Genomic DNA, 21,329 nt, shown 5'->3' with positions numbered 1-21,329 from the left:
AACCTCAAACTCCTGGGCTCAAGCGATCCTCCTGCCTCAGCCTCCCGAGTAGCTGGGACTACAGGCATGCACCACCATGCCCAGCTAATTTTTTCTATATATTTTTAGTTGTCCAGATAATTTCTTTCTATTTTTAGTAGAGACGGGGTCTCGCTCTTGTTCAGGCTGGTCTCGAACTCCTGAGCTCAAACAATCCGCCCGCCTCGGCCTCCCAGAGTGCTAGGATTACAGGCGTGAGCCACCGTGCCTGGCCTCAGGGATCCTTTTTGTGGCCTTACCCATGGCCGCTGGGGCCTACCACTCTTGGAGCTGTAGCTCAGGGTCTTGGCATAAATAACAGTGCTGGATGAGGCAGGGCCGTGTGGCTGGAAGGGTCTTGGATCCTGGGAGATTTCAGGGATCTCTGACATGCCTGCGCCATGAGACTCTGGCAGTGTCCAGGTCCAAGGCCAACTCAGAGAAGAACCCTTTCAGCTTTCAAAAGCTCCAACGTTACCTTCCCCAGCTGTCTCCCAGTTGCTCCTAGTTCCCTCCCGTCCCCCGTGATTGTGCTGGGAAGAAGATGCTGGGTGCCACCCTGTCCGGGAGCCCTGTCTTCACTGATATTTGGAAGAGGCCATGGCTAGTCTAAGTAACCCATGTCACACGACAAAAACCCCAGACTGCCCGAGTCTTGGATTCCAGGGAAACTGACAGGAGCTGTAAAGTCCCAGAGCATTTTCACACCTTAACAGGAATGTTCTCCTGCAGGGCTCGGGTCCATACAGATCATCTGGGGATCCTGTTAGAATTCAGATTTGGATTCAGTAGATCTGGGCAGAGACCAAGATTCTGCATCTCTAACACACTGCCAGGTGATGCAGGTGATGGTGCTGGTTGAGAGACCACACCTTGAGCGTCAGGTTCTAATGTTCTCAGCTGAGAAGCAAAGAAACAAAGGGATACAGGAGCCTCAAGCAGCCCCGGGAATGAGGAGAAGGTAGATTGCCGAGTTCTCTGCTGTGTGGCTGAGTGGCACACACGGGGCAGCGTGTCCTCAGTTGGTTACCGTTTGACGGTCTGGACTGGATTAGCAGTGGTTTCTGTAGGAAGTAAAGGCCACATCTGCACAAGCTGGACTGAGAGCCCTTATGGCCACAGGCCAACAGGCCACTCGTGGGCCTTAGCCCAGAGGAAATGTGAGACAAAGGATGGCCAGGCTCCGTGGGTGGAATTCAGGGGGTCTTTGTTTTCAGCGACTTCTAACTCCCTCAGTGATGAATATAGACATCCACCAACAAAAATGTTCGCAACACCTGTAATTTTATCTCTAAGAAAAATCACAGCTATTTCCATATCACATATTATTGCAGATATCTCAAAGTATCATTTATGTTCATCTGTTTAAAATTATAGCTCAGTATCAGACTTGCCACTAGATCTTATTATTAGTGCTTCTGTATAGAATCACCCATGGAATTACACCGCTCATTTGTTTGTTAGTAGTTTGATAACTGTATTTCAGTATTATTGATTTCCTTCGTATTTTATTTTATGCATTTAAAAACATTATTCTAAGAAGGGGTCCACAGGCTTCACCAGACAGCCAAAGGCACCACGGCCCAAAAAATGGTTAAGTGCCCCAGTCCAAAGGGTCAGCCTGAGGGAGCGTGGGAACTGCCTTCTCCCCTGGGGCTGACCCGCTTTAGTGAAGTTGCCCATGTTCATGTTTCTCCTCGTGCCACAGTCATGGGCTGGGACCTTCCCACGTGACCCTCTTCTTAACCAACAGTTTCTCTACCCATCAGGCAATGTTTACAAGTTTCAGACTGGTTCCCGATTCCATGCAATACTGTGGCACAAGCATTTGGACGATGCGTGTAAAAGCAACAGGCCTCAGGTAAAGTCACCCAAATCCTGCTTGTCACTGAAATATCCTCTCTCACCCTTGGGACTAAGGGTCCTTAGGAAACCAGGGCTCCCTTCTTCCCTCAGAGCCCATAAGCTGTGTGCCCAGGGACCCTCTTTGGATCAGCACTCCCCCTTGAGACGAGGCACTCCTTTGCTCAGCTTAGAACTAACCCAGCTCCAGACTAGAGCTTTGGTCTGCTTCCTGTGTCTTTCTCACTGCAGGAAATGCCACAGAAACATCCACTGGGGGCAGTTAGGTGGCAGGTGTGATATCACCCCAGGATCAGGCTCCAGCATCCACTTAGATCATCCCCCCAAGAGGTGATTTCATGGGAATACTCCAAACTGACTAAGGGGCCTCCTGCCCCACAGCCCACAGGAATGATGATAGCTAACCAGGCAAGGCTGCTGAAGGGGCTTCCAGCTCCTCGGTGGGATTTGTACGGGTGTGACCCCCCTGGCTCCTGGGCTCCCCCACCCGGCCCTCACCAGGCAGTGTGTGAAATGCTTCACATGTGGGAATTGGCTGAATTCTCCCCACATTCCTGTGGGGTAGGTTCCCTCACTGTCTCCATTTTATACTGAGGTTCCTGAGGCTCAGAAAGGGGCAGACACTTGTTTGAGGGTCCCACGGTTAGTAAGAGGTGGAGCTGGGCCCTAACTAAGGTCCAGAATCTGTTCTTGCTGCCCTGAGCGCTGCTGCCTTCACGTCCCTGGGCGTCCCTGCAGTTGAACGCAAGGCACTGGAAGGGGGCCAGCTGAAGCCTCCTGCTCCCTCGGGTCAGGAGCAGGGATGCTCCCATCCCTAAGTATCTGTGTGAGTGCTCCCCAGGGACCAGCCAGAGGCAGGAACAGGGGAGGCTGGATCCCTGTCCCCGGCCTGTCTGGAGTAGTTGGCGGCAGCTTCAAGGAGGAAGGGTGGATAGAGACTGGAGGAGACGATAAGCAGGTCTGGAGGGACCTCAGCAAAGGCAAGTCCACACCAGGCATTTGGGTCCGGGAGGACAGGGACTTCATTGTACCAGTCACAGCACAGTCACAGACCTCTTGGTCCCTCGGGGCGGTTCTTGTAAACCAGAGGGAGGTCTCTAGTGGCATGTTCTAGGGCTCTGTGCTCAGCCGGGTCCTGTTCAGGATTTTCATCTGTAAGGGAGATGAGGACACGCACAAGAAGCTGAGCGAAATTACAGGTGTTAAGAAGCTAGAAACCAGAATTAACAGAAAGTGCTCGACAAACTAAAACAATAGGACAAGCCCAGTACAAAGATAAACTTGAGGTCCGATGGGGAGGTCCAAAATGAATTGCAGTGGAGTCCCTTGACTCACGTGCCTGAATGCTAGGAGTTTGTCCTAGGGACGTGCTCACACATCACTCAAAGACGCAGAGGCAGATCCACGTGAGAGCTCCTGAAAGGAGCAGGGGGGACAAGCGCTGGAAGGATATCCCAGCAGTGTTACAGTGCACATGCATATTTATCATATGCCTGTTTCGATATGCATGTAAAGTCTCTAAAATGATACACAAGAAACTATAATGCTGTAGTTTCTAGAATGCTTACATATATTTTGTACATTCAACAAATGTAATTGCCCGTCTCCGTGACGGGAAGACTTCGTCAGGGTGACCCAAAGGGAATGAGGTGTTGAGGCTTAAACAAGGCTGCGGCTGCCTCCGGCCACATCAAGAGAGGAAAAGCACCCAGGCCCCTCTGCACTGGCCATGCTGTGTGTGTCGGGGGTTCCTCCTTAGCTCTGAGTGCCACTCTCCGAGAGCACAGCACACTGAAGCTCACCTGCCACACACAGGTGGCCTCTTGACTCTTGACCTGTGCACAGGAGGCCAGAGCAGCTCCAGGTCCAACAGAAGCTGATGGCCCCGAGGGGGCCACCTGGATGCGGGGTGGAGAAAGAGGCAGGGCCACAGCCTTGGCACTGTGGTGACCCCATCAGGGAGCAACAGCGGGAGCCCTGAACAAAAGCCATTGTCCCTCCGTAGAGGAGCAGCCAGAGGGTGGCAGCAGCTCCACAGCAGGCAGCAGGGGACTGAGTCAAACCAATCTGGCAGAAGGACTGATGTTTCATGTATTGGCAAATGTGGTGTACCCTGGCAAGGTTTTGCAACTTTTGAAGATTTTTGTCTAATTTTCAGACCTAGTGGATGGAATTTTTTTTTCTGCATTTTTTCCTTTTTACTTCTAATTTACTTTCAACCAAATATTCCCACTCTGCTATATGTAACAATAAAAAGTTGGCAGCAACCTAAACCTCCAACGGCAGAGGATTATTTAAGTCAACCCTGGCCCGTCCGTGCGGTGGCATGCCAGGAGGGCCGAGAAAGGGTGCTCCCCTGGGAAGCCTCAGTGGCTAAGACTGGTTTCCATGTAGTGCAATTACATTTCTTAAAATTGTTTTTACTAACTCTGAATCCCCTCAAACCTTGTTTGTAACATATACGTAAGATATAAACCACAGCGTTGGAACCAACAGGATACACCCACCACCCAGCCTGCCAGCAGAGCCTCCCAGGGCCTCAGAGCCTCCTGCCCTATGGGCCTCCTCCTGACCCTGCCTCTCTCCGCCCTCCCCGCCCGAAGCCACTCTCCTGATTTGGGTGTTTGCCATTCCTCTATAATTTTAGAACATGTGTTTGATCCCTTCATGTGTTGTCTGAGGTGCTTTTTTAAAAAAACTTTTTCATAAATAGAACCATAATCATGTATTTTCTTCTGTGTCTGGCTTTTCTCCTACAACCTATTCCTAGGATTCATCTGTGCCAACACATGTAGCAGTCATTGATTTATTTGCACCGATTTTGTTTTTATCGGTTCTGTTGGTCATCCCAGGAATGATTTCTGCTTTTTGCGAGAGTGAACGGTGCTGCTGTGCCCATTCCTATAATGGTGCGCAGAGATACATTTCTTCCTAATTCATCATTTTGACCAAATTGACACCAAGATGGGTTTATTTTTGATGAGGTTACTTCTAATCAAATCTCCTGAGACCCCATGGCAGTGCTAGTGGAGGAGGTCTGGGGCTTGGGCCAGGACCTTGTCCTTAGGGCACAGCTGTGGGAAGGTTGTGGGGTTCCTGATATCCCCCAACTTACTCTTTCTCCTGTGCTTCCACATGCCAATTCCTGTCATCCCCTAATGACACACCCCTCTCCTGCTGGTATCCCCTCCAGAGACAGAGGCCCCCTTCCTGCAGCACTTGTCTCCCCACCCCGAGCAGAGTTTCATTTTGATCGGAGGATAGTGATTAAGAGCATGGACTCTGGAGTCTTTGCCTTGCCACTTACTCATTGTGTATTTAACCTTGCTAAGCCTCAGTTTCCTCATCTTTATATTGGGGATGATTCTAGTACCTGCCCAATGGGGTTGAAGTGAGCACTCAGGGACACAAAGCCTGTGAAGTATGCAGAGCAGTGCCTGGCTTAACAGGGGTGGCTTAACAGGGGTGGCCTCTCCCTACCTGACCTCATTCACACACTTATTGGGAAAGACCTGTCCCTTCCCTTAGAGACTACCCCTTGCCCCTCTCCAAGGGTTCGGAACTTTGACAAGAGGCTGAGCTTTCTCTTCTAGGTACCTGCAAACCTTATGTCATTTGAGTAAGTCTCTGCAGGACGTGGCGTGACTTCAGAGGCTTCTGGGAGCCCAGGCTGGGCCTGGTGGAGAAGAGCCGTCCTGGGCACAGGCTGTGGGCCAGGGTGCCGGGAGACTCACAGCTGGACTCAGGGGACACGGCCTGTGGCCTCACAGTCCCAGAGGGCTCCACCAGTGCGGGATCGACCTGTCAGTCCCCAGCGACTCTCATGGCACTCATCCTGCAGCATCACCTCTTGGGGCGGAGTTCGGACCCCAAACTGTACACCCCGCCCTCCCTCTCTGGGCCCCCATCTGTCCACCAGCTGCTTCTGCGACTAGAAAGCATTCAGCCCATGTTGGGTCCTCAGTGCTTTCTGCTGCACAAAGAGTGGACAGTGTTAACCCGCGGAAGGGGCCCGAGAGAAAGAACAGGCTGTGGAACAGGCTTTTTACACCCCAAGTGCACGGGGTTGCTCGCCCACAGGGCTGCCTCAGATTTTGTACAACCCCCGAAGCATCCTCTGTGTGTGCGTGCGAGTGAGTGTGAACTCTTTGAGAAACATGCATTTTGGCACAAGACTTGCGACATCACACACTTCATTCGCTTTGAGGCCCTGCTTTAACCTTAGGTTATAGCCTTGTCCACCAAGGAAGGTGAGAGTGAGAGCCCAGATCCCTCCTGTGTTAAGGGTCCCTAGCATTCTTTTACTGTAAACAAACAATGCCTTAAATTGTGTCTTGTTTTCTGTTCCTACGGGTGCTATTCATCTGGAAGGCCCGCTCCCTGGGCCCCCGGGCCCCTTCCGGGCCTTGTTGCTGTCAGCCCTTCTGAGATGGGACCCGGCTAAGCCCTGGCCTGCTTGCTTCCTCCCATCCCGTCTCCTGGCAGGGCCTGGGGCCCTTCTCTTCTCACCCCTCCCACCATGCCAGAATGGGCAGTTGTGACATTTTCTCCCAGCTCCCCTCAGAAGCAGCATCGGAGGCTGCCGTTCTCCCGGTGGTCAGCTGTGCAGCAGCCACTTGGCACCAACCTCTCCCTGCAGGACAAGCTTTGCTCCCATCATCTCACCCCTTTGCCTCCACTGCCAGGGCATCCACCGCGGTTCCTGATCACAATGGGGAGCTGAGCGACACTGAGGCCTTAAGCTCTCCCAGTCTTGCCCCCAAATGCAGTCACCAGCAAGTTCTCCATTATCCAAGTCCGAGGGCACAATTGTTGATGACCATGTGACAAGAGAGCAGAGCCCTGGGGAGCAAAGAGTCCAACCTCTGCATTCAGTTAGGAGCTCTTCACATGAACAATGTCCTTTATCTGTCACCTTTTGTCGCATCTTAAAGTGACTTTTGTTTTGCACAAGTACATTTTTATTCAAAATAATGAATTACTCTATATCACAATACCTTCTCCCCCAACCCCTCTTTAATTTGGATATCCTAATTCTGAGAAGGAAACCCTTAAACAGTTTTCTGAAAGAGACTGGGTCCTCGTTGCTAATGATTTCAGAGCTCACACTAATCAGGCATCACACGACCCTGAAGGGTTTCTGGGCTATATGCTTCCAAACAGCATCTAAGCCATTAAACTGTAATAGGTCAATTTAAAAATGACCAAAGACCTACCACTGTACTTTGATCAAACAGTAGCAACTTCTCTGAAAATTCGAATGAATTGGTAAGGAAAGTAGTTGTCATCGGGTCTCACTTTGTGGTTGAACCTTGCTGTGCTCAGTAACTCATCTTCCTTTTGAACAAAGACTAGAATACTTTCATGCCAGGAGAAATTCCAGATGATAAAGTTGATGCCATCAAACCTTGACAATAGGTGCTTTGCACACCCATCCTGGATGTGTGCACCTAATTCTACCAATGACTGTTCAAATCAGCATCTAGAGGCTGAATGACAACGCCAAATACGCCAGACACCTCTGACCAGAACCATGCAGTGTTAACACTTTAACCTACATTGAATCGAATTCTACTTGCTAACTTTTAAAAAATCTTAAGTTCGGATGAAAGTGAAAGAGTGGAACATCAGCTACTTATTTTCCTTGGGTTTCTTCACTCTTCACAATGTCCTCATTTTTCACACATGAAATATTATAGATGCCAATCCAAAACCCCAGAATTTCAGGCACCACTAAATCAGATAATTTTCTGCCCATTATACATTTTGCTTATCTTTCACGAATGTTTTCTTCTGAGCCTAATTTGAAATAGCACAATCACACTTCTTTTCAAAGTGTTTAGTCTTCTCACTAATTGAGTCTGATCCCACATCCCCTCCCAGGAGCATTCTTAGCTTGGACTCTTGAAGAATCTCTTTAGACTTTGTTGGCACAAGCCCAGTAGAACTTTTAAGAGCCCTGAACACACCAGAAGAGTCCTGGAGATGGTGCTGGAAGATACTCAGCTCTCTAAGCAGGGGCTTGGGGCCCAGCGTGTGAGTTAAGTGCTCTTTGTCTTCTCAGTATTGGTTTGTCCCTCAAGCCACGGATGAGGTGGCCTGCACACTTGGGACAGAGGGAGCCGGGCACGAACTGAAAAGTCCATGTGGTGGATTCTCACCCTGGAGGAAAGCGTATCTGTTCTCTTTCCCTTGACTGTCCATATTGCACAAATGTTTGTGAAGCCAGTGAAGGTATTATGTCCTGCATGCATATACCGTGTGTGTTTTTTTTTTTTTTAATGCAAGCAGATCATGGAAGCCCAAATAAATTTGTAGAAAGCTGTCTATAAATGTGAAGTAGGTGGCTGGTAACATGATGTTCCAAAAGCAATTCACCTCTCCCTGGGAATAATTTTTGCCCCTCTCAGTTGAACATGATTTATAACTCCAGGTCAGTCAAGTGCATTCTGGCAACTGAAATACTTCATGGAGGACTGATTTGGTGGAGAGCAGTAGAAAGAGTGATCTGAGTGTGGCTCCTTCCCTGCCCTGACTAGAAGTCCATTCAGCACCCTGTCAGACTGTGAAACCTGAGGAAGTCGATACTTTAAGGGATTCTGTTTAGGAAAGAATCCCCTTTCTTCTGAATTTATTTATAAATTCAACTGAATTTGTAAAGCATTTTTTTCTTACCAAGATGGCCAGTATTTCTTTCATCATCTTACCCCCACCTCCCAAGAGATGTATCTTTTAGGATGCCCTTTTACAGATGGAAACGGTCCGTGAAAATGGGAAGCCATTTGCAAGGAACATCTGCTTTATTCTTTGGGCGGGGCCCAGAGCTCTTCACCCACATTGCTGATGCTTGTAACCACCAGGAGAACATTGCCAAAAACACAGCCTTCTTTTTTGTGACCCCATAAGTAACTTAAATCAGCTGCACATCATATTGACATGTCGAGTGGTTTCATATTTACAGAAGAAAAATCTACAAGAGACTTTTTGAAACAACAGATTCTCTGCATAAAGCCACCCATTCACTCATTTATTCGTTGACATTGCTAGCAAGTGCTTCCAATGTGCCAGGCTCAACCTGGGACATAAATGGCTGAGAACAAGACAGAGTCCATCTCTGCCCTCATGGAGCTGATCACAAAACCAACAAATAATCCCCAGTGCGCACACCTTGGGCAAGATCCTGCCTCTCTCCTAGCCCTGAGAACAAACCCTGTGCACAGATTCCTCCAGAAATGTTTCAGAAGTCTTGACAGACTGAATAGCCTCTTGATCTGCAAGTTCAGTTGCAGCGAGGACGAGCTGGAGTCGCTGTTCTAGAGGCTGGTTGGCTGCGTACGCTGAGGACTCCAAAGGTGGAGTGACAGTTGGGTCAGAATGTTCACAGTGCAAACACAGTATGAGTGGGAGCTGCCTTTTCTTGGGTGTTGAGAACTTGTACCATGGACTTTAGACCACCTTGCAGCCCTGTGCTGCACAGGCTTGTGTTCCCCACGGGCAGCCTCAAAACCCCTGCTTACAGCAGCAACACAATAGATGATCTGTTCGTTTTATGACCATTCATCTCTTTATCCATTTCTGAATGACTGTGACCATTCAGTAATGAAATAACAGTAATTAATTTATTAGTATGGTATAATCTTTAATAAATCTCGTGCCAAAATGCATGGTTTTCCACTTAGCTTTCAAAATGTTGCATAGAGAATAGTTTTCAATTTCTTATGTATTCTTCAAAGTAAGTCGAAAATCAGTTTCTACATTTTAATTCATTTCTTGTTAAATCTGTTGCACTCTCCTGGGCTGTCTTTTTTTCCAGCAGAACCCTGCATGCAGTTGTGTAAGGACTTTCTCTAATTCTTGTGAATTGTCTCACCCGCAATAACCACTGAACATCAGCCCTTTGTGGGATTCTTTAGATTTTTGGTGAAGTATTTTGTTACCTCAGTCTTGTATCAAGTTGCTGTATTTTTCAGCTTGTTACATTGATAATAATTGTTTCACTAATTAAATACTTTAATGTACAAACATCTTTGTTTACTTCGAAATTAAATGTGTTTTCCAATGAATATTGCTCAGTTTATTAAAATCACATGCATTCATTTAGCAAACAGTTGCTGCTTTAGACTGACATGGAGAAGGCATGGGCGCCCAGAGCTCAGCTAGGAGGTAACTAGTACATAAGTAACACAGGGAGCGGTGCCCTCAGGAAGGCAGACACGCTGCAGTGGGCGCTCAGGGGAGGGAGGGGGCAGGGGGCATTTCGAGATTGAGTTCAGAGACTGCAGAACACATGGGGGGCAGGGGGAGGCAGGGAGACAGAAAAAAGAAGAAGCAGGATGAGGCTGGGGGAAAGCAGGCAACCCCATCTCACTGCATAAAGGATTTGCAGGAGTAATGGAATCTAAGTCTGAAAAGGTATGTTGGGAGGAATTCATGTTAGGCAAAAACCCAGAAACCCACTCTCGCTTGTTTGGAGAAAAAGGACTATCTTAAAAAGGTTGTCTCAGGGAAACCTGCGAGGTCCACGGAGTCAGTCTCAAGAGCGGCTGGAAGGAGAAACACAAAGCTCTCATCTCTCTCTCCTTGAGGCTCCCAGTCCCCTCTCCGGGCAGCACCTTCTTTCCCTCTCCAAACTGGCTCCCTGCTCGAACGTGCGGCAGCGAAGGAGTCCAGGCCTTACTGGGAAAGCACTGGCAGTCATTGAGGGAGTGTGCGCCCTGACTGCCTCAGTTGCCCAGCCAGTGCCTTCCAGAGCTGCAGCGGCCGGTTCTCCATGCACAGGCTCCCACAGCACACTCCTCGTGCTCTGCTCCACCGTCCCAGTTCCAGGCCGGCATGGCCACGCCTCCCCAGCTGCGACAAAGCCCCACTCACCTCCTGATTTAGATGGCACTGTGGCCCCTGGCTTTACCCGGAGGGGGTCGCTGCCTTCAGCCACAGTGCAGTCAGTGTTCAAGGTCTCTGAGAAGAATGCATCTGACTTGGGGAGGAAGTGAGGATGCTGAGGGTATTGGCCGTCACACAGGTGGAAAGTGACAAAACTTGAACCCACAACAGGTAGCCTGCAAAGCTCCAGTCCCTCCCTCCCTGCGTCTGGTGCCATAAACGGCCCCTGATGGTGAGATCCCCAAGCCACATAGCCTTCACCCGTCAAAGACGGGTGGGCGGCAAAGCCCGGAGGGCAGCATCCTCCCCGCGCGTGGACACGAGGGTGGGCGGAGTGGGCGGGGCCACCGGCTGTGGGCGGGGCAGGAGGAGGGCGGGTGGAGTGAGCGGGTGTGGGCACAGATTGGGGGCTTTGGAGGGAAGAGTCGGGGCTTCAGGGCGCGGGGCTATGCCTGTGGGCGGAACATGGCGGAGGCGGCCCTACGAGGGGGCGGTGCTACGATAAAAAGGGTCAGGAGGTGCTGAGGTGAGGTGGGTCCCGGCCTCGAGGGCGACGCTCGAGAGAGCAGAGCGTTGGGATGAGGGCTGGGGCCTCGCGGGAGCTCAGAAGCGGAAGGGTAGGTGGGTGGGGCCTGGATCTGTGTTGAGCGGCAAAGAGCAGGAGGGACCGGGCCGTGGACAGGACAGAGTTGAGGACGGGGTGGGCGTTTGGGGTTTGTGGGCCGCGCAGAGGTGCCAAGAGCCGGCGGGAGGAACCCGGCGGGGCTGGCGCAGGAGGGCCGTTGCTGGAGCTCGGGGCGGGGCCAGGGCGGGGTCTGCATCTGCCTGAGGGCGCGGGGCGGGCTGGGCTGTGTTTCGGGGCGGGTCCAGGGCGGGGCCTGGTCCCAGCAGAGGGGCGCGGGGCGGGCTGGGCTGTGTTTCGGGGCGGGTCCAGGGCGGGGCCTGGTCCCAGCAGAGGGGCGCGGGGCGGGCTGGGCTGGGGCCGGGGCGGGGCCAGAGCTGGGGCCCCGGCCCGGCCAAGGCGCGCGGGGCGGGCCGGACTGTAGATCGGGCGGGGCCGGGGCGGGACCCAGGCCCGGTGGAGGGGCGCGGGGCGGGGCGTGGGCTGCGGCGCGCGAGCCGAGCGGCCGGCCGAGCCTGGCCGAGGCCCGAGCCCACCCGAGTGCGCCCGAGTCCGGGGCCCCCGCCCGGGGCTATGGAGCCGGAGCCCGGCGGGGCGGCTGCTGCGCTCCTGCGGCAGAAGAGGGCGGCGCTGCGGCGCAGGGGGTGCAGCTTCGAGAGCCCCAGGTACCACGGCCGGGGAGGGGTGCAGCCGGGTGGGGCCAGCAGGGAGCCGGCCACGTGGGGGGCCGGCGGTGTGATGGGACCAACCATGGCGGGGCCGCGGCGTGGGAAGGGCCGGCGGAGGCTCTGAGGGGTGGGCGAAGAGCCTGGGCCGGACGCTGGGGGACTGAGGGAGGGCCGGGCGGTCCGGCGGGAGGTGTGGGGGAGCGTGTCGGGCATCCAGAAGTGTCGGTCCGGTGGCAGGCCCCGCACGCCCGCGGCCCTCGGCGGGTCGCAGGCTGTGGCGTAGGCGCCCTGCCCACCCCTTGTAAATGCTCAAGGACAAGGTCGGGAAGTAGCCCCCCAGGTCCAGAGAAGGTCTTCCTGCCGGAGCCTCGCCATCCTGCTCCGCGTCCTCGCGCCGGGAACTGCACACCTGCTGCCTCCGCGGCCCCGCCCTCCCCGGTGCCCGTGGCCCCCACACTCACGGGGCGCTGGGCGCCCCTCACGCGGCCGTCTTCCCTCCGCCCGGGGCGCGGCGGCCAGGGCTGGGGCTCCGCGCGGGGCCGAAGCGGCCCCCACCCTCCACCAGCCGTGGCTGGCTCCTGAGCCCAGGCCTCACAGTCGCGCTGTCCCGCCGCGGGGGTGCCCTCCCTGTGCTTCCCGGGGCATTTCCCGAACTTGGAGCACTCGCTCCTGCCTCGACGTCGCTCAGGCCGGCCCTACCATTTTCTCAGAGCCCGGTCCTCTCGTGCATAACTCCTTACACCTCCCAAATCCACATTCCAGTGGCTGCCGGAGGGATCGGTGCCCCCACTGCCCACACCCCTAGAGGAGCTCTTCGTCTCCCGCAGCCAAAAAGAAGGTTCATTTTGCTAAGTTAAAAAGCAAACTAACCGGGATCCTCAGTATGAGGTGCCAGGCCCTTCCTTGACTTGGCCTTTCCCTCCACCCTCAGTTCTTGGCATGCCTCGCCTCACCGCGGTGCCCCAGCAATACTGACCAGGGGGTGTAAGCATCACGAGGTCAGGGACCTTAGCCGTCGCGGTCACTGCTCCATCCCCAGAGCTGGCTCAGGCCTGGCCCACCACAGACATTTACTATGTGTTGAATGAGTACATGTGTTGAATGAGTCGGTGATTCTTCCCTTATGCTGCACTGTTTCTATCTGTGCCTTTACTCATATCATGCTCTTTTCTCTACTTAGAATGTTCTTTCCTTTCCTCTTTGGATAACACCTACCCCTCCCCCTGCGGGAATTCTCCCCCGAGCCCCAGGCTGAGCTCTTTGCTGTTACCAGCAATCTGTGCCTGTGTCTGTGAGTCCACGTGGCATTGTGTGTAGCTGCCCAGGTCGTAGGTCTCCCCCACTAGGTGGGAGAACCGGACGGATACTGCCTCTGTCCTTCTGGTGCATACACGCTTGTTGCTGGAGCATGGAGGATGAGAAAAGTGTACGGAGAGAGCAGGCTGAAGAGACAAGCAACAGCTGGATCCCTCAGGCTGAGGGAGAATGTTTGGAGCAGCACTGTCCCATGGAACTTTCCACAACGATGGAAGCCTTCCGTAATCCATGCTGTCTAATAGGGTAGCCACCAGCCACTTGTGGCCACTGGGCACTTGTAATGTGGCTAGTACAACTAAGGAATGGAATTTTTTATTTTATTTAACTTTAATTAATTTCAACTTAAATAACCACCTGTGACTAATGTTTACCCTACTAGACAGCACCAGTTTAGAAACTTTTTCTCTTCCTCAGAATTCCTGCATCACCCCCTCCTTTGTCTTCATGACCTTATACCTGAAAGACTGAATGATTCCCGGGCCTCCAGAGTTTTTTTGTTCACTATTTGATACTCTATGATATTACCTTATAAGCCCTAAGGTAATAATGATTACCATTTTTCAGATTATAAAACTTAATTTGTGTTTGTGAGAGGAAATTTGAAAAATCAAGAAAAATTTAAAAAGGATAATTAAATTTTTATTTACCCATAATCTCATTAGGTATCATCTGGCCTTTTTCTCGTGTGTGTATATTTACATTTTAACTTGCTTTCTCATTTAATATGTTGTGAGGATCTCCCCACATCCTTAAACATTCTTAAGAAAATTATTTTAAATTGCTGTATGATATTCTGTCATATGGATATATTACAACTTATTTACTGGACGATATAGTTTATTTCCAGCTTTTCACCCTTACTAAAGGTGCACTAAATCCATATGCGTTAGTCTATGTATTGAGAGGTCATCATTTCCATAAGTTCATAGATGTGATGGGAATTATTAGATCAAAGAAAATGAACATTTTAAAGGCTTTTGAAGCATAATGCCAAATTGCTCACCAGAAAGTTGTACCAATTTATAGTTCCCCCAAGAGCACATGAGTGTGCCTATTTTTTCCTACCCTCGATGCCAAGCGTTATTATTTATAAATATTTGCCAAAGTGGTACTTTGTTTTAATTTTAATTTTGTTTCCTAGTGAGGTGAAACTTTTTCACATACTTTCTCATAATTTATACTTATGAAATATATACACATGTACTTCGTTTTTCTTTTGGAATGTTTATGTTTTCCTTATTGAGTTGAAGCACTTTTTATTTATAATAGTAAGGGAATTAATTATTTTGGTCAAATATATAGCACATGTATATTCCAGTTCATTATTTGCCTCTTTACTTTCTTTATGGTAAACAATTTTTTATTTTGGTAGCTGTTTCTAAATTTAGTCATGTCTTCCTCCTGTTTATGCTTAAGTAGAAGAGAATTCCTTAACTTAAAACAGATAAATGTTCATCTATAATTTCTTTCATTATTTTTGTTGTTTAAAAAAATTACCTCCTTAATTCATTAATCCAAATTACCTCACAGCCCTGGCTGTGCATTACACTTACCAGTGTAACATCTTACCATACAAGAGGTGATCCCCTACTCCAGGCCTCTTGATCCAGAAAGTGCAGGGTGGCACTGGAGTGTGTGGGTATTCTGAAAGCTCTGCAGGTGCTTGTGAGGCACAGCCAGGGGTGATAGCCTCTGCCTCTTTTGTGGACCAGTTCCCAGATCAGCCTGCTTTATCCAGAGTCCTCAATTCCTTCTCATTTCCTGTTGTATCAAATTTAAATGCCACTATCTCATGTTTAGGGCCTTTCAGAACCTGGTTTGACCATATTTACCCTATCATCTTGTTGGCATCGGGGGAAAGGCATCATTTTCACTTTGGCAACTCTCTTTGCTAAATATCCTGTGTCAGCTCTGATAACTGGTGTGCAGACACAGCAAACTAATGAATGTCAAGGAGCAAAGAGTGGCTCAGGCATTAGGCATCTGGGCAGGTGGCATTGAGTGACTAGCTGGGAAACGTTGAGGCAGCAGGGCAAGTCACTCATGCTGTTAAACCACTTGCCCTAGATATGTTTGCCATCATTTTGTAGGAAGGCACATGACATAGTATTCGATAACAGGGCTTTGGAGTGAGACAGACCTGGGTTCAAGTTTCTGTCTTTTAACTCATCACACATATGAACTTGGACAAGTTGCTTAACCCCTCTGAGCTTTGGTTAACTCATTTGTAAAATGACCTATCTCACTATATTGCTGTGAGCTTTAAATTAAGTAATTTATACAAAGTACTAAAAACAATGCTTAGCACAAAGCATTACTAAATGGTAACCATTATGAACAAAAATGATTAACATTTAAAAATTCTCAACTTTTCCCTTCCCTTGCCTTATTAAAACTCCAGCTCTGCCCGTTCTGTTATTCCTCCTCCCCTACCCTTAGAACAAGGTCCTGCTTTGCTTGTTGCATTTTTGAGCTGCAGATTTAGGAAGAGAGGGGCTGAGGAGGACACTAGGTGTGCAGGGCACTGGTTAGGACTGGCTGAAAAACTTTTAGGGGGTATTTAGAGGTGAGAGGTACAGAAAAACCTACTCTATTTAAGGGAAGCTCATACAGGCAAATGATATTTTAAGAAATATGTCTGTTGGCTTTTTTCCCTTTGTGGCGATCAAGAAATTAACAAGCCTGAGTTATTTTAAATTACTTTTTGATTGCTGAGCTGTGTCATTTTGGCTGCAACATTTCACGGAGGCCAAACAACGTGCGAGCTATAATATTAACAGGGTTATATATTAGTAGGATTGAATTTGGGAGGCAAAACCTAAAGATCAAAGAATCTCAGCTTTGAATAGAACTTTATTGATTTTTATTTTTAATTTTGTTAGAGACAGGGCCTTGCTCTGTCACCCAGGCTGGAGCATAGTGGTGCAATCTGATCATAGCTCACAGCAACCTCAAACAACTGGGCTCAAGCCATCCTCCTGCCTCAGCCTCTGGAGTAGCTATGACTGTCAGTATGTGCCATCACCCTGGCTAATTTTTTCATTTTCATTTTTGTAGAGACAGGGTCTTGCTGTGTTGCCCAGGCTGATCTTGAACTCCTGGCCTCAAGTGATGCTCTTGCTTCAGCCTTCCAAAGTGTTGGGTTTATAAGCATGAGCCACTGCACCTGCCTGGATGGGACTTTAGACATCACTTAGGTCAACTGCTCAGACAGTGGTTCTCAAAGTATGGTCCCTGGACCAGCAGCATCAGCATTCCCTGAGAACTTGTTAGAAATGCAAATTCTCAAGCCTCACCCCAAATCCACTCAGAATCTCTGAGGTGGGGCACAGGAAACTGTGTTTGAGAACCCGTGCTCTTTAGTGTAGTGCAGTGGTTCTCAAATGGAGCGTACATGAAGGTTTCTTAAAACACAGTTTCTGGGCCCCATCCCCAGAGATTCTGATTCCCAAGGTCAGGGTGGATTCTGTGAATTTGTATTTCTAACAAGCTCACAAGTAATGCCAGTACTCCTGGCCCAGGGACATACAGTACTTTGAAAACCAATCCTCTGGGTTGATATGAGAATCTTTTCTGCAATAACCTTTGTAGCTGATCATCCAGCTTCTGTTTATCACATGTCAGGTCAGGGAGCCACTTCTTCTTAAAGCAAGCATTTTTATTATTGAGCACCTCTGTTATCTTTCTCTGAGAGTGAAGTTGAAGTCTGCCTCGTTGTACTTGCCACCCGTCACTCAGGGTTCAACTGTCATGGCCACTTGCAGTACCAACACCTATGATTCTGATTCCAGGTGAAGGGTGGTGGCTTAGATTGTGGGGTGTAGCCTTAATGGTCAGGTGGTCCTTATTCCTGGATACCCAGTTGTAATCACTGTTGAGTCCTTAGGTGTAAGCAGGCCTAGTAACACATCAGCATCTTTTCTGATTGGCCAGTATCAGTGCCTTACCAGTTGTTAAATTTTTTTTTAAAATATTATCAAAAGCTATGAATGACAGGCAAAGGAGAATTATTGGTTCTTGCAGTTGTAAAATGGCGTTGACCGAGCTTTGGGAGAGGATAGTTCCAGGTACTTAAATAATGTCATCAGTAGTCTTCATCTTCTGGGTTGGTTTTATTCTCAAGGCCTTTCCGCGTGGAGGCAAGGAACGTTAACTACTTCGGGCTTGCTTTCAGTGTATGATCCTGGCAGAAAGATAGGGCTTCTTTCTCAATAATTCTAGCATAGGTCCCAGGGTTGACATTCATTGGCTCTCTTGGGTTCTGTGGTCATCCTTGAACCAATTACTTTGGCCAGAACGGGGTGAGACATGCTAATTGGCTGGGCCTGGGTTATGTGCACAACCGGGAAGTGAGGGGTTAAACAACTTCCATTCACAGAGACGAAGGGGTAGGAATTCCTGAAAGGAAAATCACAGTGCTATTACCACCAGAAGAAGGGAATGGATACTGGATTGGCAAAAACACAAAAACAAAAAAAAACAAGCCATTATATCTGGGATGCTTTTCCAAAATACAGATATCCAGATGCCACTCAGAGGTCACAGAATTGGGGTTTCTGTATTTTTTAGTTCTTGTTGTAAAAGGCTGCCTTAGTTAAGTGATTCAATTATGGTTACTAAGTTTAGCCACTGTGGGTGCAGAGCCCTACCATAGACAGGAGATTTTGAATTACAAATGGAAAACATATTTTCTACTTTCCCAAATATTGCTCCGTGCGTGGTGGCTTCCTTATTAGTAATGCATAGAACCCACGCCTTATGAGAGCAAATTTGATGCCAAGACAAATGCTTTCTTATTACTGAATATTGCTTTCCAGGCCAAGACAAGTTCAGAAAAGAGCAATTATCCATTATGCATTGTGTTGCCTTCTTTTCTTCCTTATGTTTTTCATGACTCTTAGATTTTGTTGTGTTGTTGTTTCCCAGAAGACTTTCTTGTTTTCAGGTAGTTTTGTAAACAAGTATTTTAACGTGAGCTGTTTCGCAGTCTTCATTCGTCTGTGTTATGTTGTTATTCTTTTTGTTTGTATGAGGCCCTTAAGTATTTAATCACAAATAAATCTGCTGCTGTCAGTTTTCTTTTGGAAAAACAGCAGTCTTCCTGGGAAAGACTCTTAAAAGCTGTCTTGTGTTGGGCTGACATAATGGGCCCTTTGGGCCAACTGAAGAAAATTAATTTTCATATTATGTCTGCTCTCCTAAGAGCAGAGAAAAAACAACTTTTATTATTCACTAAGATTTTAAATTAATGCAAACCAGCTTCCTTTCTTGCAGGAAGACAATAGTCAAATTAGTTTTGCTTTAAAAGGTTAATATGAGAAATTACATTTGGTTGTTTGGTTTCCAGAGTTGAAGATTTGAAGAGCGATGAAGTCTGACAAACAATGCTGTAGGAAAATTATAAGAGATTTGGCCTCTACAGTGAGACTCACGGCTGGTTTTTTTGGGGGGGAAAAATTTCTAAAGCAACATGCAGAGATGTAGAGAGGCAGAGAGTATAGAGATGTGGGAAAACAGAACCCCATGTCTGATTGTCTCTGAAGTTAGGCTCTTAAAGGACAGTAAGCAAATATGAGTCAGCAATGCGGTGTGACTGCCCAAAGGGATTTCTGTAAAAAGCTATTCACCATACAATTGTTTGTTGTCCTAGTCCATTCACTGATATAACAAAATAGCTTGAACTGGGTAATTTATAAACAACAGAAATTTATAGCTCACAGTTCTAGAGGTTGGGAAGTCCAAGATCAAAGCGCCAGCAGATTTGGTGTCTCTTAAAGGCCCATTCCTCATAGATGGGACCTTCTGTGTCCTCAAGTGACAGAAGGAGTGAGCAAGCTCCTTCAGGCCTCTGTTACAAGGGCACTAATCCCGTTCATGGGAGTGGAGCCCTCATGACCTAATCACCTCCCCAAAGGACCCCCTCTTAATACTGTCATATTGGGGATTAAGTTTAACATATGAATTTTCAGACCATAGTACTTACAAAGGTTTAAAAAAGAAGTCCATCAGAAGTGTGGTAATACATTGCTAATCATCTGTTAGAAAGATTGATATCAATCGATATTTCTGACTTGGAAAGGTATCTAGGCTATACATATATGTTAAGTGAAAAAAGCAAGCAGCTTCTTCTGGTAATAGCAAGAATAGAATTGCATATGTAATTTAAAATTTTCTAGTGGCCAAATTATTGAAATGGTTTACTTATTTTTGGTACTGTCTCCAAAATCTAGTGTGCATTTTACATTTATAGCACATCTCAATTCAGACTAGCTACATTTTTAAGTGTTCAATAGCCACTTGTGGTTGGTGGCTGCCTTAATGACTGTACAGATATGGATCCTCAGCTAGGAAATGTTTGAAAGAATGCATCAAGGTGGTTGTTCTTTAATGTGACTACGAATCACAGTGAAATAGGGAAAAGTCAAAATTTCTAGGAAAAAAGGGATATCAGGAGACTTTAGGAAAAGGGAATTAGTAAAGAAACTTTATTAGTTAGGAAGAGTAACTATGGTTAGTAGACTTGGATTCATTTTTCATATAAGTCCCAAGTGAAATGTAGACTTTGAGACTTGAATGTGAAATGGATACATTAATGTGTCATGGAAACATGATGTGATTAAAATTTTTTTTTATTTGAAAGCTGTAAGATGAATATAAATAGTTTTTTTAAAAAATAGAGGAAATGATTTTCTGTGTCAAATGTTGCCAGTAGTCAAACAACATGAAGAACTAAGAATTGTCCACTGGGTTTAGCATCATTGGTTCCTTGTTGACCTTTGACAAGACTGTTTCTTTGGAATGGTGAAGTTGAAAATCTCACTGGCCTGGCTTCAAGAGGTAACAAGAAGATGAATTGGAAACAAGGAATAGTCAACTCTTTGCAGGGTGGAGGGAATGTGAGTTGAAAGATTGTTTTTTGTTTGTTGGTTTGGTTTGCTTTGCTTTGGGTGTTTTTGCTTTTGTTTTATAAAGACGTTTATATCTGATGGAATTGATCGAGAAAAGGGAAGAGATTTCAGTATGGGGAAGGGATGTTTTACAGAAAGAAAATTCACAGAGGATATGATAGCTGCTATTCAGGGGGAAAAACTCAAACTGTATTTCCCTCTGCTCTTAACCACGACAATCATCAAAACAGAAGACGAAGGGTTTCTCCTTACCACCAAGCCAGCAATCTGTTCTGCAGCAGACACCAGCTGGGTGTCCTCCAATTCAATTCCAACTCTATCTACTTGGAGATAGTGTCAGATCGCACAGGTTGGGGGCTCAGTCCCCAAAACTGCACCCCCCCCCCATACCAGTCACAAGTCCAGGCCTCTGGAACTTCTGACTGACTAACTCCAAGTTGGGGTTCCCATGAGCCCCCCACTTTAGATTTGATTAATTTGCTGGAGTAGCTCACAGAACGCAGGGAAACACGTTTACTGGTTTATAATAAAGGATGATACAAAGGGTACAGATGAAGAGATGTGTAGGGTGAGACATGGGCGAAGGGGCATGGGGCTTCCATGCCCTCCCTGGGCGCAGCACCCTCCTAGAACTTCCACATGTGCGGCTATCCGGAAGCTCTCCAAACTCTGTCCTTTTGGGTTTTTATGGAGGCTTCATTACATAGGCATGATTAACAACCATGTAGAAATGTGATTGGACAAAAAGGGCCTGATCTAAACCCAGCAAGGCCTGTGTGTTCAGACTTTTCTTAGCCTTTCTGTGTAGCATTCCTTCTTCTAGGGTATGGGGAAGGACCCTCTCTGGAATGAGGGTCTTTTGACCCATCAGATTAGAGTCTTGCCGGGGCAGGGGAAGGAAGAAGTTGAGAGAAATTCTGTTTCCTGACGCCTGCTCCTGAGGCCTAAAGTGCCCCAACATTATAGCAAAAGACTGTACCGAGGGATATGGGAGTTATGAGCCAGAAATAGTGGACAAAAACTAATTGTGTCACACACACATACACACAC

The 21,329-nt window shown here is 48.1% G+C and overlaps 1 protein-coding gene across 3 annotated transcripts in view; it reads left to right on the top strand.

Annotated features, from left to right (window-relative positions):
- The window catches only part of RALGPS1 (Ral GEF with PH domain and SH3 binding motif 1), a 305,604-nt gene extending 299,399 nt beyond the window's left edge, over positions 1 to 6,205 (top strand). For 2 of the 3 annotated variants that reach the window (XM_012639803.1, XM_012639805.1), the window contains 2 exons: positions 1,788 to 1,879; positions 5,475 to 6,205. In XM_012639803.1, coding sequence (XP_012495257.1) covers positions 1,788 to 1,879; positions 5,475 to 5,504 — 122 coding nt within the window. In that variant the 3' untranslated portion in view covers positions 5,505 to 6,205. Of the gene's footprint in view, positions 1 to 1,787; positions 1,880 to 3,726; positions 4,182 to 5,474 lie in introns of those variants that run through there. The other variant, XM_012639802.1, reaches the window with a different exon arrangement.
- Positions 6,206 to 21,329: the final 15,124 nt, after the last annotated feature.

Source organism: Propithecus coquereli, unplaced genomic scaffold (genome assembly GCF_000956105.1).
Source record: "Propithecus coquereli isolate 6110/MARCELLA unplaced genomic scaffold, Pcoq_1.0 Scaffold142, whole genome shotgun sequence".
Classification (NCBI taxonomy): domain Eukaryota; kingdom Metazoa; phylum Chordata; class Mammalia; order Primates; family Indriidae; genus Propithecus; species Propithecus coquereli.
The sequence above is the reverse complement of the archived record's forward strand: the minus strand, read 5'-3'. Positions and strand labels throughout refer to the sequence as shown.